At 38.5% G+C, this 15,774-nt stretch overlaps 1 protein-coding gene across 1 annotated transcript; it reads left to right on the top strand.

Annotated features, from left to right (window-relative positions):
• Window positions 1–6,526: 6,526 nt before the first annotated feature.
• LOC117128185 (F-box/kelch-repeat protein At3g04660-like) lies at window positions 6,527–10,508 on the top strand. Its single transcript, XM_033280049.1, has one exon. It carries the CDS (start codon window positions 6,581–6,583, stop codon window positions 7,658–7,660), a length of 1,080 nt encoding a protein of 359 aa, XP_033135940.1. The 5' UTR covers window positions 6,527–6,580; the 3' UTR covers window positions 7,661–10,508.
• Window positions 10,509–15,774: the final 5,266 nt, after the last annotated feature.

Genomic DNA, 15,774 nt, shown 5'->3' with positions numbered 1-15,774 from the left:
TACATCCTCTTTTTCTTAGCTCTCCACATGTTACATCTTAGGCTCTTCCTTTCCAAATCACCTGAGATAACGTCAACAGCAGGAAATTTGTTTGTCCAAAAACGGTTCTAGATCAATAAGCAAAGAATTCGATATATTAGTCAAAAAAGACACTGATGTTGGTAAGGCTATTAGTCTAGGAAAAGAAGTCAGTTCAATAGAAGCAAACATGATGGCAGCAATGAGAGAAAGTGATGCAGCAGCATCTTAGAAGCTTAACGGCATCTTTCCTTTTTGAATATTTTCTTTTTACTTGAGTCTTAAGTTATCGAGCTTTTACTATTAGGATTAGGTTTTTAAAAACGGTTTAAGAGTTCTATATAAAGAACTCTCTTATGGCTTTGTAAGACACGCTTTTAAGAATTAATAAACTAGCTTTGTGCTTTATACCTTGATAGAGATTTGATTCAATTCATCTTGTTCGAGAAGCTTTGAAAGAGATTCGATTAGATTCTTCTTCTTCAAGTTGCAGGTCTCTAGTGATTTCAAATTCGAAATCCCTAGATTGAGCTGATCACTGTTCTTACCCGCCATCAGGTTGGTATCAGAGCAAAACCTATCACCTCCCGCTACTCACGCACTCAACCTCCGCTCACCACCATGCCCCGCGCCAAGAAAGAAACCCAAGCCGAGATTACACAACGCACCATGGAAGAGATGCATACACAACTTGCTCAACTAACACAAGCAATGCAAGGTCTGTTAGATCAACACAACCCCGCCGCCGCACCAGTAGAAGCACATGATGATGACCAGTCCGACCAAGAGGATGACGCGAACCCATTCGCTGTCCTTGGAGGAAACAGAGACAGAGCTCAACCCGTTCAACCCAACGAACGATGGGATCAAAGTTTCAAATTCGAAATTCCGGAGTTTCATGGAAGTCAGATTGCAGAAGACCTTCTAGACTGGATCGCTACAGTCGATGAGATCTTAGAATTCAAGCAAGTTCCTCTTGAACGTTGCGTTCCCATGTTAGCTATGCGTTTCAGAGGCAGACAACCGCTTGGTGGACTCAGCTCAAAGCTTCGAGACAACGTTTAGAGAAACCTAAGATCGAGACTTGGGATAAGCTGAAGAAACACATGAAAAAGACGTTCTTACCATATAACTATGATCAACTCTTGTTCCAACGTTTACAAAATCTTCGACAAGGAAGCCGTACGGTGGAAGAATATGCCACCGAATTTTTCTTACTGTTAAACAGGATTGATCTTCGCGATTCAGATAGACAATTGGTTGCACGCTTCATTGGTGGATTACGGCAACAAATTCAACATACACTTAATTTGTTTAATCCTCTTACTCTCTTGGAAGCTCACCAGCAAGCATTAACAGTGGAGGCTCAAAATAAAACAAGCTCTTCTTCATGGAAGTCATCGCGACAATAACAATGATCACCATCTATGACCCCCACCACCACTCCCACCGCTACAGCGCCACCCGCAACTCCGACTGAGACGGCAATTATTCCGGCTGATCAAAATCGACCTGCCAAAACTGGTGTCCTACGTTGCTTTGCGTGCGGAGAACCCGGTCACGGACAGTCCGCCTGTCCGAACAGGAACCGTCGAGGCTTACTACTTGACTCATCCGGCCGTGATGTCGAGCTTGAAATTGATGATACAGTTAGCGACCATGTTGACAATTCTCCAGAAGAACTCGAACCCGACATTGGTATATCGTTGATGCTACGACGATCTTGTCTAGCACCACGATCACAAAAAGACTTTCCAAAAAGGAATAACCTGTTCCACTCCCGCTGCACGATTGAAGGAAAAGTCTGTAAACTAATTATTGATTCAGGCAGCAGCGAGAACGTGATTGCTGAAGACGCTGTTAAGAAACTTTCACTCCAGGACGAGCACCACCCGGCTCCATACAAACTTGCATGGTTACAACGAACAAACGACGTCCTTATTACACGACGTGCTTTAGTCGCTTTCTCTATCGGTGATTCTTATCATGATAAAATCTACTGCGACATAGTACCAATGGACGCCTGTCACTTACTGCTCGGTCGACCTTGGGAGTTTGACAGACGTGTGCTACATGACGGTTTTCTCAATACATATACGTTCAAGTTTCAAAATCGGACCTTCACACTCAAACCTGCACCACCGACGCCTCTCGCCTCTACACCACCAGCGCCTCTAACACCTATACCATCATCGCCTCTAACACCTATACCACCATCTCCACTTCTTTTACTAAACAAGAAACCCTTTGAAGCAGCGCTGCGCAAAGAAAAGATTGTCTACGTCTTAACTATGACACATTCCTCATCACCTTCACTTGAACAAGAACCAAGTCCAGAGTTTCAAATCATTCTGAAGGAGTTTTCCGATGTGTTCCCAAGTAATTTACCGCCGGGACTTCCTCCGTTGCGAGACATACAACACCAGATCGATTTTGTTCCAGACGCAAATCTCCCTAACAGCTCCCATTACCGTATGAGTCCGTCCGAGCATGCAGAGTTACGCAAACAAGTGGAAGAATTGGTACAAAAAGGATTTTTACGCGAAAGTATGAGTCCTTGCGCTGTCCCAGCATTGCTAATACCAAAAAAGGATGGTTCGTGGCGTATGTGTGTCGATAGTCGAGCGGTGAATAAAATCACAGTACGTTATCGCTTTCCGATTCCCCGTATAGATGACCTCTTGGATCAGATCGGAACGGCACGTATATTCTCCAAATTGGACTTAAAAAGCGGTTAGCATCAAATTCGCATTCGTCAAGGAGATGAGTGGAAAAAAGCTTTCAAGACACGAGAAGGGCTTTTCGAGTGGATGGTAATGCCCTTTGGATTATCAAATGCACCAAGCACATTTATGCGTGTTATGAACCAAGCATTACGGCCTTTTATTGGCAAATTCGTCGTCGTCTACTTCGACGATATCTTGATCTTCAGTCTAACGTTGGAAGAGCACTTACGGCACCTACGGGAAGTTCTAGTAGTGCTGCGACGTGACAAGTTGTTTGCAACGATCAAGAAGTGTGCTTTTGGTCTACCTCAGGTTCACTTTTTGGTGTATATCGTTTCTGAGAATGGTCTACAAGTCGACCTGGCAAAAGTCTCTGCTATCCAGTCTTGGCCTGAGCCAAAAACAATTTCCGAAGCAAGAAGCTTCCATGGTTTAGCTTCCTTTTACCGCCGTTTTGTGCCTCAATTCAGTTCGATCATGGCCCCTTTAACTAATTGCATTCGAGAGGGATCTTTTGAATAGACCCAAGCGGCGACAACTTCATTCAACATTATCAAGGAAAAGCTAAACTTCGCTCCTATTCTTGCTCTACCCGACTTCACTGCAGTTTTCGAACTACATACTGATGCTTCTAAAACCGGTATTGGCGCAGTCCTGAGTCAAAAAAAACAGACCAATCGCTTTCTTTAGTGAAAAGATCGCAGGTGCCCGTTTTCGATACTGCACGTATGATATTGAGTTCTACGCTATCGTACAAGCAATCAAGCATTGGCGCCACTATTTATTTCACAAAGAGTTCGTCCTTTATACCGATTACGATGCCCTCAAATATCTCAGTACTCAAGATAAAGTCTCTTCTCGCCATGCGTCCTGGATCACATTTTTGCAGCAGTTTACTTTTGTTATCAAGCATACTTCAGGTACAAGTAATTGTGTTGCTGACCCCCTGAGTAGACGTCATCACTTACTTGCAGTTCTTCATGTGTTTGTTCCCGGATTTAGTTCCTTCGCGGACCTTTACCCTACCGACGTGTTCTTTGGTCCGATATGGACTGCAGTTTCAACCGGTTGTTCTTCATCTTATGCTTTAGACGGTTTCCTCTTACGGGATAACCGTCTCTGCATACCGGATTGTAGCCTGCACCTACAGCTTATTTCAGAGCTCCATAACGAGGGACACATAGGGAGGGATCGTACATTACACCTTATCACAACATCATACTTTTGGCCTTCGCTCCACCGCGACGTTGAACGCTTTGTTGAAAGATGTGTTATTTGTCAACAGTCTAAAGGGCAAGCATAAAATGCAGGTTTATATCTCCCTTTACCCATACCTACTCAGTCGTGGACTGATATCAGTATGGATTTCGTGATGGGTTTACCACGAACTCAAAAGGGGTATGACTCGATCTTCGTGGTGGTTGATTGCTTCTCCAAGATGGTCCACTTCATACCTTGTAAACGCACGACTGATGCAGTCCAAGTCGCTACGCTGTTTTTCCGTAAAATCTACCGACTTCACGGATTACCTTTGTCGATTTTTTCAGACAGAGATTCAAGATTTCTTAGTCACTTTTGGCGGTCCTTATGGAAATTATTGAACACAAGTCTTGATATGAGCTCGGCATATCATCCTCAGACATATGGGCAAACAAAAGTTACAAATCGCTCCCTTGGTAATCTTTTGCGCAGCTTGGTAGGCACTTCAATCAAGTCTTGGGATTCAAAACTACCACAAGCAGAATTTGCTCACAACCATGCTCACAACCGCAGTACTCGCCTCAGTCATTTGAGATTGTTTACGGACTCGTTCCACGGGCTCCTACGGATCTCTCTACTCTTCCCGATTGGACACGTCTGCATGGTGATGCTGAAACATTTTTGGACCATCTAGTCGACACACATGTTCAGGCTAAATGTAACTTGGAGGCCTCGGTTTAAAAATATAAAACAGCGGCTGATGCTCATCGACGACACCTTGTGTTCGACACCGGCGACCTTGTTTGGGCAGTCTTAACGAGAGATCGTATGCCTGCACACGCTTATAACAAACTTAAAGCTAAAAAGATTGGGCCCTTAGAAGTTTTGGAATGTATCAATGATAATGCCTATCGCCTTCGTCTCCCTTCTGATATCACTACTTCGGATGTCTTCAATGTCAAGTACCTATCCCGCTATTTTCCGCCGGACCAGCCTCACGATTCGCGGTTAAATCCTCTTCACCCCGAGGGACCTGATGCAGCAGCATCTTAGAAGCTTAACGGCATCTTTCCTTTTTGAATATTTCCTTTTTACTTGAGTCTTAAGTTATCAAGCTTTTACTATTAGGATTAGGTTTTTAAAGACGGTTTAAGAGTTCTATATAAAGAACTCTCTTATGGCTTAGTAAGACACGCTTTTAAGAATTAATAAACTAGCTTTGTGCTTTATACCTTGATAGAGATTTGATTCAATTCATCTTGTTCGAGAAGCCTTGAAAGAGATTCGATTAGATTCATCTTCTTCAAGTTGCAGGTCTCTAGTGATTTCAAATTCGAAATCCCTAGATTGAGCTGATCACTGTTCTTACCCGCCATCAGAAGGTAAGAGATCGAGTCACCTAAAGACTGTTTCTTGTAGTAAATAAAGCTGATTCTTCAATAGTTGAATCTGATGGTTGTTGCACAATCAGATGTTCGACTTCATGTTTGCGGTGTTTTTTATCTCTATGATGAAGAGTTTCAGTGATGTCCAGATCCGCAATTGTTTTACTGACAAAGCTATTAGAGACAATCTGTTGAACAATCCAAATACGCATAATTTCGGGCGCGAAGCAACAAAATAGGATCATGAGCAAATGATAAAAGTATTAAAAATATAATGAACTGATAGATAGAAATCTAACGCAAGAAAGGGAGGTTGCGACAGGATTTAATGTATCGTCGGCGAGAATATCATGGAGGTTCTATTGATGGGAGATTGTGAGGCCCTTTCCAAGAGAGATGTATGTTGATAATATATTCACATGGAATATGAGTTCCCAAAAAATCTGACTTTGCTGAGCTGAGAAATATACATAAATAGAGTTCAAAATGACAGATTTTTTTCTATACCCACAACTCCACAAGATATAGTTTTAGAGATTATTTCTTGCATTCAAATGACCCAGATGACAAAATTTACCAATAAAATCTCTAGTAGAGATGAAAGAAAAATCTCCACGAAGCGTATAGACTTGACATCTCCAAGAGAAGACTGAACAGAGAGTTTAGAAAAATTGTATCGATGAATTGAAGCTCAAGAAGTGGACGTAGTTGATTGAATACCATAACTGCAGACGTTTCTCAGAATCATCAATGAGGAGGAGAAGCTGGACCGTTAACGTTTTTCATAGAGAAGACTGTCGGCCAAAATCATCATCTGCGGCTTTGCTTTGCGTCTCCAACAAAGGAAAAAGAAACTATTAACATCTGCGCCTGTATGAAAACAGTAACAGAACCCGATGAATTTTTCAGACACAATAACTGGCCCACTCAACGTAACTCACCGAAACATAAACATGAAATGCTTAAATATTGACATGACACGTGACAGAAAAAACATCATGCTTCCTGATAATGTGGAGGGCTGTGTGCAGAGCACAATACTTTATATATATAATAAAATAAAATAAGATAAGATAAGATAATGACCATCAAAACAAATTAAAACAACTATAATTTATACAAAACATCATATATTTTTATACACAAATTATTATAAATGAAAACATAATCTGCGGATCTGATTCTAGTTTTATTTTAAGATAGCAGACTTGAATTAGGGTATAAGATATTAAAAAAAGAGCAAGGAGGATCATGAGGTCAAAGGAAGGAGATGATACAGAGTCTCTTTCTCTTCCTGTGGATTTGATAATAGAGATTCTTACGAAGCTGCCTCCGAGATCGTTGTCAAGGCTCATCTGCCTGTCAAAACTCTGGTTATCTATAATCCACGGTAAATATTTCAACGACTTGTACCTTACTCGTTCTTCCACACGGCCACGTCTTCTTCTCCATCGCTACTGTCATGATACGCGGCGTTCTCACTATTCTTCTCTCTCGGGTGGACTGTCTCTTGGTGATAGTATTACTCTTCCAGGGTGTCAAATTTCTCCACCAGTCCATGGCTTGATCTGTTGTGTAGATCATGACTCTAGTATTGTCGTGATTGGGAATCCTAGCACGGGCCAGTTCCTAACTTTAACTGATGCCATAACTGACGTAATCTTTTTTGGATATGATCCGGTTAATGATCTATATAAAGTTCTTTCCATGTATTTCGTTCATGATATAGATGGATCAGTGGTTCTTGAAAAGTCTCAAGTTCTCACTTTAGGAGGAGCTCAAGAATCATGGAGAGTGATCGAATGTAAGTATCCGTATTACCCAGGAACACAAGGTATATGCTATAATGGGGTTGTTTATTATGGAGCGTGGTCTAACCTCACTGACAGAAGATCTGTAGTAGTGGGCTTTGATTTGAGATCTGAAGAGTTCAGTCTTATTACATTACCTGAGGATGTTCAAATCATATCACGTTTTGAGTCTGATTTGGTGCGCTACAACGGAAAGATAGCCTTAGTAAATGTTTCACTGACCCGTAAATTCGACCTATGGGTTCTAATGGATGTCAAAAAACATGAGTGGTCTAAATATTCTGTCGTTGCTCCTACTTGTGACTTCTTCCGTTGCAGGGGTACTATTGAAACCGGAGAGCTAATATTTGAACAATTATATTTTGGTGACCAGTTTTCAATTCTCTATTACGATCCCAAACAAGACAAGGCTAGAAGAGTTGACCTCGAAAGAAGTGGAGATACTACGTCTAGTGGTAGGAAATTATTCGTGGATCACGTAGAGAGTCCTATGTTTCTTCCAAGGAAGTTTATCCATTGATGGCTATTGGCTAGTGCTGGAGTTGCCTAAATCAATTGCTCTGTTCATTCTCATTTGGAATCACATATAACCCATTGATGAAACTATTGATGATCCATTTGGGGAGCCATTTTTTTTATTTATTTATGAAATTGTATGCTTATGGGTATGCAAATGCAATGGCTTAAAGTGAATTCTTGTTCTTTTTTTCCTGAAACTTCAGTTTCCTTTTTTTTTTTGGGCAAACCTCAAAACTTCAGTTTCCTTATATGATTAGATTTGCAGAAAACCAGATATTTTCGTTGTATTAGTCATTTGATATATTCTTATATTAATTTTCATCTTTGTATACGAGTCACAACTAGCAAGAAACACTGACTAATGACTGTTTCGGTTAAAATAGGCAAATTGTTGGCTACTGAAGATTCAAGGCTTCCTTTTCAGCCCCATACTCACCAAAATACTCTTCAAACTTCCAAATTCTGTTTCAGAATCTTGTATTAATGAAATTGTATCTAGGCGACATCAAAGAAATAATAGAAGTTTTGTGTTTATAGTTGTACTTTGTGAGAAAGCTGTCTACGTCGCTCAAGCCATTTGTAATTAATCATGTGGGTTATTTGAGCTTACCTTCAATTGGTAAAGTTGAGATTGTGATTGATACTAGACTAGAATGACGGCATAGGCGGACAACAAGATATACGAGGTGCTGACACAGAATAATTACGCTGTGGGGATAACAGCTTCGGGTACCGACGTTGGCATGTCGCTGTCAGAATGAGATAACTTCATGTACTTCTCTCTCTTTTATTCTCCAAAAGGAGAGTGAAAGAAATCCCTTTTCTCTACGGGACGACTTCATATATATAAACAAAAGAGTAATCCTATTTCATTATGGCCAGACTTCTACTCTTTGTTTAATAGGCCAATGGTGATTTAGGAAGAGTTAAGCGAGGTTGCAAACCCACAACCAACACATGTGTCCTGTCCATCCCGAATTTTACCGATGAATTCTGACAATTTCGTTGGGAAACCCATCTTGAATCCATCCGTCGGGAATTCATCAAAAACATTCAAAATAATTTATTTTTTGAACATAATATTTTAAAATTAAAATATTATAGACCAGATATACGAGGGTTTTAATTAAAATATTTATTTAAAATATTATAAACCACAATAAGTTAAAATTTACAATTGAAAACATATTTAAAATTCAAATACATAAAATTTTCACTAAAAATAAAAAATTTCATTAAGAATAAAGAAAAAATTTCACTAAGAATAAAGAAAAAATAAAAAAATTAGAAGTCGTCACCCGGCTTTTGTTTCATTTTCTCCATATGTCTTTGGTTTTGGGCAATTTGCCTCAGATTTTCCGTCAGTTAATAAATAACTATTATGTTTGGTCTGTAAGGACATCTCCAACCCAACCTCAAATCTTTAAACTTTGAGGTTTGTGTCATTCCAACTTAACATCAAATTCTCAAATTTTGAGGTTGTGAATTTGAGGTTTCACTGTTCACAAACTCATAACTATCTTTTATTTTCTTTTTGGTCTTTATAGTTATTTCTTTTCATAAATATTAGTAACTTCTGTTAATGTCAAGAACTATAATGTAAAGAAATAAAATTTTAGGGATTTTTTTGAGGATTCATCGTTGGAGTAACCAACTTTCAAATTTTCATTCTTAAGTTTTGTTCACTTTAAAATAAAATGGGTTGGAGATGCTCTAATTGTTGCCTTTTGATCCCTTACGCCTCAATCTGCTCATATTTGTTCTAAGGTTGTTCCACGAGCTAGGGATCCTTAGTGTACACCCACGAAAAAGAAGAGTGTGCTCTCTTTAAAAAAAAAATTTGGGTTGGGTTGGAGATGCTCTAATCGTTGCATTTTGATCCCTTACGCCTAGATCTGCTCATCTTTGTTCTAAGGTTGTTCCATGAGCTCGAGATCCTTAGTGTACGTAAATTGCACCGATGAAAAAGAAGAATGTGCTCCACGAACTTAGCAAACCAAACGATTTTGTTTCTGTGTAACCGCCTGTGAGAAAAAAAAGTAAACAAATTAAAATGTTTTTCATATTCAAAATATTATTTAGTTAAAATATTTCACAACGGATCTCAAACATGATGTTTGTTCATTTGCCCCTCACTCGAGCTGTTGGAAGCAGAATATTCATCTTCTGTCATCGAAACTTGGGACAAAATATCAGCTGCTTGGAATTGGACCAGCTGAATGACTTCATTCATCACCGAATTATGAATTTGACCCATCTCCTTATTGGTGTGCGCCCCTTTGAGCGACTCCAAATGGTAGAATGCATTACCTTCACTTTCTGTAATCTATATAAAATTTATAAGGATTGATAAATCTATAATATAATAGTTCAGTTGAGTTTTTCCTGAGGTGGCACGTCAGCAGTATGGGTCCCACCTCTATTATTTTTTTCTAAACGTTTCTGCTTTGGGTTCTATAGATCTGGTCTTCGTCGGGCTTCCTTCCAAACTGGCATGTTATAGATTTATGGTTTATACCATCAGCCTAAAACCAAAAGAGAGATTTAAGCATTTATTAACAAAAAAATAGAAGTTTTCCACCTTCCAATTGTCAAGTATTCAAATGACTAGAACACTAAAAACATAGTTTGATTAGCTTTAAGAGAAACTAAGGAAAACAGAGAGAGAAAAACGAGAATTCAGCCAAAAAAAACGAGAATTCATCCAAAAAAAACCTCAACTTTGCACGAATTGCCAAAAGAAACATGAACTTTTGGGCTGACCAAAAAAACACTAAACTTTCATTGACTTTAGAATTAATTAACAATGTTTTCGCTGACTTGCCAATTTAGCACGCCGTCAACAAATTTAACAGAAATATTTGACGTCGTTTATTGTTGGCGTTAAGTGAAATGAGATGAAACGACGTTGTTTTACATGATTTGAAATTAAAAATATGTAGACCCATGGATTCAAACCCAGGTTGGTTGGTCAAATGGCAAGGTATTTTACCACTGGGCTACTGGCACTTTCAATATACTTAATAACATGTTTACTTTTATTTGGTACATATTAAATATAAAAAATTCTCTAAAAACTTAATAAGATCTTTAAAATTCCAAAAAAAATTAAAAAAATAAAGAAGATTTTATAAAATTAATTTAGAAATTAAATTAAAAATAAAATTATATTTTTCTTTTTAAAAAATAAAAACTCTTCCAAAATTTTCTAAAAACTTAAAAAGATCTTTAAAATTCCAAAAAATTGAAAAAATAAAGAAATTTCTTAAAAAATTAATTTTGAAATTAAAATAGAAAATAAAATTTTATTTTTTCTTTTCAAAAAAATAAAAAATCTTCCAACATTTTCAATTTTATTAATACATTTGCTAAAAGTTGAAATTAATTATACACACATAAAAAGTTGATAATTGTAACTTTAATTTTTTGCATTTTATTATAATTTTTTAAAAAATTGGATTTTTTTTTTTAAAAATGAAAATTTTGGCATTGTTTTGATTTTTTAAAGAAAAAAAATATTTTAATTTTATCAAAATTAATTTTATGAAAATTTTGGAAGATTTTTTTATTTTTCTTTTAAAAAAATAAAATTTATTTTCAATTTTAATTTCAAAATTAATTTTGTAAAAAATTTCTTTATTTTTTTCAATTTTTTGGAATTTAAAGATCGTTATAATTTTTTTGGAAAATTTTGGAAGAGTTTTTATTTTTTTAAAAAGAAAAATAAAATTTATTTTCATTTTTAATTTCAAAATTAATTTTATAAAAAATTTCTTATTTTTCAAATTTTTAGAATTTTAAAGATCTTTTTAAGTTTTTAGAGAATATTTTATATTCAATCAGTACCAAATAAAAGTAAACATGTTAGTAAGTATATTTAAAGTTCCACTAACCCAGTAGTAAAAGACCTTGTCATTTGAACCAACCAACCCGAGTTCGAATCCAGGGGTTTACATGATTGTATTTTCAAATCATGTAAAACGACGTCGTTTTCAAATGAGATGAAACGACGTCGTTTCACTTAACGCCAACATTTAACGTCTAGTTAACATTGTGTTAACTGTGTGTTCACGGCGTGCTAAATTGGCAAGTCAATCTTAAGTTTATTAATAAACTAAAAAAGTCAACAAAAGTAAATGATTTTTTTGGCCAGACTCGAGTACAGGCTTAAGCTTTGACAAATTTCTTTTTCAAAAATATAAATCTATAAAGTCACCTGCTAGAAAGTGACTGCCCTGGACTCCGCCTAAGAGTAAGTCATAATCTTTCTTCTCACCATCAGCCTAAAACCAAAAGAGAGATTTAAGCATTTACTAACAAAAAAAAAATAGAAGTTTTCCACCTTCCAATTGTCAAGTATTCAAGTGACTAGAACACTAAAAACATAGTTTGATTAGCTTTAAGAGAAACTAAGAAAAACAGAGAGAGAAAAAACAGACGTTGTTGAAATCCAACCAGCAGCAAATTAAGCCAAACAGATCTTTTTTTCAGTCAACATTCACAATGACATCGTAGTACTCGGGAAACTTTTTAGCTAAATCACATTCTTACCGCAAATGGGATACTAATGAAAAATGTCCAGGTCTTGACATCTACCTTCTCTTTGCATTTGGCCTGAAAATTTGTATTAAGGGAAACATTTGTTTGAGCAGACAAATCAAAAACACGACAAGATGGCTAAGAAAAATAAAATAAAAATAAATAAATAAATATATATATATATATATATATATATATATATATATGAGAGTTCCTTTTAGCTCACCGCTGACTTTTACAGCATACATTACAGAAGCAGTTTTACAACCAGAGACAAAACAAAACAATCAAATTGACTTATTCCAACCTTCTATCTTGCAAATGTAACAGCCAATGCCGAGGAGACCGCCGAAGATCAGTGAGTGCACCGGAATCAGATGAAGGTAATTTAGGCAAATCTATCATCAATCACGCAACACAAATTAAAACTCAATTTCCAAATTGTGTATCTCTGCAATTCAACACTTCGATGTCTCTGTGTATGATATGATGGGGAGGGTTTACGTGAGGAAGAGGAACAGGGGAGAAGAGGAGGATAAGGAAGAGAAAGAAGAGGAAGTAGAGCTGGCAGTTGAGTAAGTCGTTAGAGAATGGATTGTACTTGGGCCTTGAATATATAAAAGGACCCAAGGAGAATAATTGAGTCAGTTAGTTGTTTGGCCTTGGGCTGGGTCTAGAGAGTTTGTAATTGGCTTAGACTCCATTATGAGGAGCTAAGAGAGGGTGGTTGGACGGATCATATTCAATATACTTCTCAGTTCTAACAAATTGGTTACGGTGAGCGCTCTGGAGAACGGAACTTCGCGAGATCGGGAATGAAGAACACGAGACTAACCAGCGAGAATCAATCGGATCATCCGATGACGATGGAGTCACTCGCGACGACGTTACGCGATCATACAGCATCGCAGGTTGATACGAATCGGCGATTTGCTGAGTCGTTTCATGAGTTGGAGAAGAATGCGAAGGCGATGGAATTGCGAATCGAAGAGACGTTGGAGGCGAAGATCGAAGCATGTTACGAGAAGATGTGCGCTCGATTGGAGAAGAAACTTTCAAAATCGATTGATGTTTCCGACAAATCGCCCCCACCGTATCGTCATCCTAACTATCAGGTACATAATTCCACCTTGGAACCTGGCCGTAGTAGTAGGAATGAGGATGCGAATGATCGAACCACTGTAGTTGGTAGTCGCGAGCGAATGTTGAAACGTGTGGAATTGCCTGTGTTTGATGGTGTGGATGCGTATGCTTGGTTTGCACTAGCTGAATGTTTTTTCAGGATTGGCGGTTACGATGACAGAGCTAAGCTGGAGGTAGTTTCAGTGAGTTTAGCAGGTGACGTTCTGAGCTGGTTCAATAGTGAAATGCATCGAAGAGGTTTTCGAAGTTGGATTGAGTTTAAACAGAAGCTGGTGTCGCGGTTTAGTAAAGAGAAGTTCAGAGATCCCAGTCAGCCGTTCTTTGCAGTCAAGCAGACATGAACTGCAGCTCAATATATCCACGCCTTTGAAGATCTTTCTACACAAGTAACTGGTTTGCAGATACTCAACTGGAGGGAATTTTTATGAATGGCCTGAAACCGGAGATGAGGGAAGTAGTTAATATGTGCAAACCAGTGGATTTGGATGAGATGATTTCGTCAAGGTATCAAATGGAGGACAATGTGTTGTATAAAGTAGTTTGTCGAGAGAGACAAGCGGAGAAGAAAGACAGTTTCAAGACAGCGTCGACAAAATCATACGCGTCTTCCAAGAGCAGTTCAGGGTGGACTTTCAAACCTCAACAACCAAAACAGAACGAGACTGGAAGGCAGAAATCGCAGCTACGTTTGACTGAAGCTCATATAGCTGAAAAGAAGCGTTTGGGGCTCTGTTTTACGTGTGATGACAAGTGGTCAAGGCAACATGTGTGTCCCAATCGAGCTCTTCAGGTTTTGACGGTTATAAATGGCATTGAAATGGAGATTTTAGATCAGTCATTGATTGAAGTTGAGGAAGAGGTTGAAGACACAGAAGCATCAATGATGGAACTATCCTTGAATTCTTTTTTGGGATTGTCTTCTCCGCGCACCACCAAGCTGCGTGGCGTTATGAAGGCAAATTTGTTGGTGGTGATGATTGATAGTGGAGCCACTCATAATTTCATATCACCAGCTGCAGCAAAGATGAATAAACTCATTATCACACAAAATCCAAACCTGAGTGTGCTATTGGGAACGGGAATCTCGGTCAATGGCTCTAGAATTTGTAAAAACATGGAGCTAAGGTTACCATCTATGAAGTTCCAAGCTGATTTCATTGTACTGGAGTTGGGAAACGTTGATGTCATACTGGGCGTCCAGTGGCTGCGAACTTTGGGTAAATGTTTGGTGGATTGGGAACGCAATGAATGGTCTTTCACTTACCACGGAGTGCCAGTAACCTTAGTCGGTGATCCAACACTACACGAACAACAGGTTTCCATCAAAACGTTCTCGGTAAATGTTCCAGAGAGAAAAACAGTTCCAGAGATGGAATTGAAAGCAGTGGATGGATCAAAAGCTTCCGAGGAAGAGTTACCGCTGATGATTGCTCAGAAATTACAAGAATATGAGGAGGTCTTTCAGAAACCAGTGGGTTTACCTCCGGTCAGGGGTAGAGAACATGCGATTGTGCTGCAGGAAAATTCAAAACCTGTAAGTGTGAGGCCTTATAGGTATCCTCAAGCACATAAGGAGGTCATGGAGAAAATGGTTAAAGAGATGATGGAGGAAGGGTTGATTCGGCCAAGTCAGAGTCCTTTCTCAAGTCCTGTCTTATTGGTGAAAAAGAAGGATAATTCACACAGATTTTGTGTGGATTATAGAGCTTTGAATAGAGCGACGGTTCCAGACAAATATCCAATCCCGATGATTGATCAATTGTTGGATGAATTGCATGGAGCTACGGTATTTTTGAAGCTGGATCTTAGAGCCGGGTATCATCAGATAAGGATGCAGGAGCAAGATGTCGCAAAGACTGCTTTCCGGGCACATGATGGTCACTTTGAATTTTTTAGTAATGCCTTTCGGGCTTACTAATGCCCCGACCACGTTCCAAGCGCTGATGAATGATATATTCAGAAGTTTCTTGAGGAAGTTTGTGCTAGTGTTTTTTGATGATATTCTCATCTATAGCACAAGCATGGAGGAGCATATGAAGCCTTTGAGTTTGGTCTTGGATGTGTTTGTGGAGCAAAAACTTTTTTCTAACAGAAAGAAGTGTGCATATGCTCAAGGAAGGGTCGAGTATTTGGGACATGTGATTACACGTGATGGTGTCTCAACTGACAATCAGAAGATAGCAGCAGTGCAGCAGTGGCCCTCCCCAACAACAGTGAAAGCGCTGAGAGGATTTTTGGGATTAACGGGCTACTATAGGAAGTTTGTACAATACTATGGTTCTATTGCGAGACCTCTCACAGATTTACTGAAGAAGGAGCAATTTGTGTGGTATGAGTTAACACAGAGTGCGTTTGCTAAGTTGAAACACGCAATGATAACAGCTCCGGTGTTAGCATTACCATATTTTTCACAGATGTTCGTTGTGGAATCAG

This window comes from Brassica rapa, chromosome A09, assembly GCF_000309985.2.
Source record: "Brassica rapa cultivar Chiifu-401-42 chromosome A09, CAAS_Brap_v3.01, whole genome shotgun sequence".
NCBI lineage: Eukaryota > Viridiplantae > Streptophyta > Magnoliopsida > Brassicales > Brassicaceae > Brassica > Brassica rapa.
The sequence above is the reverse complement of the archived record's forward strand: the minus strand, read 5'-3'. Positions and strand labels throughout refer to the sequence as shown.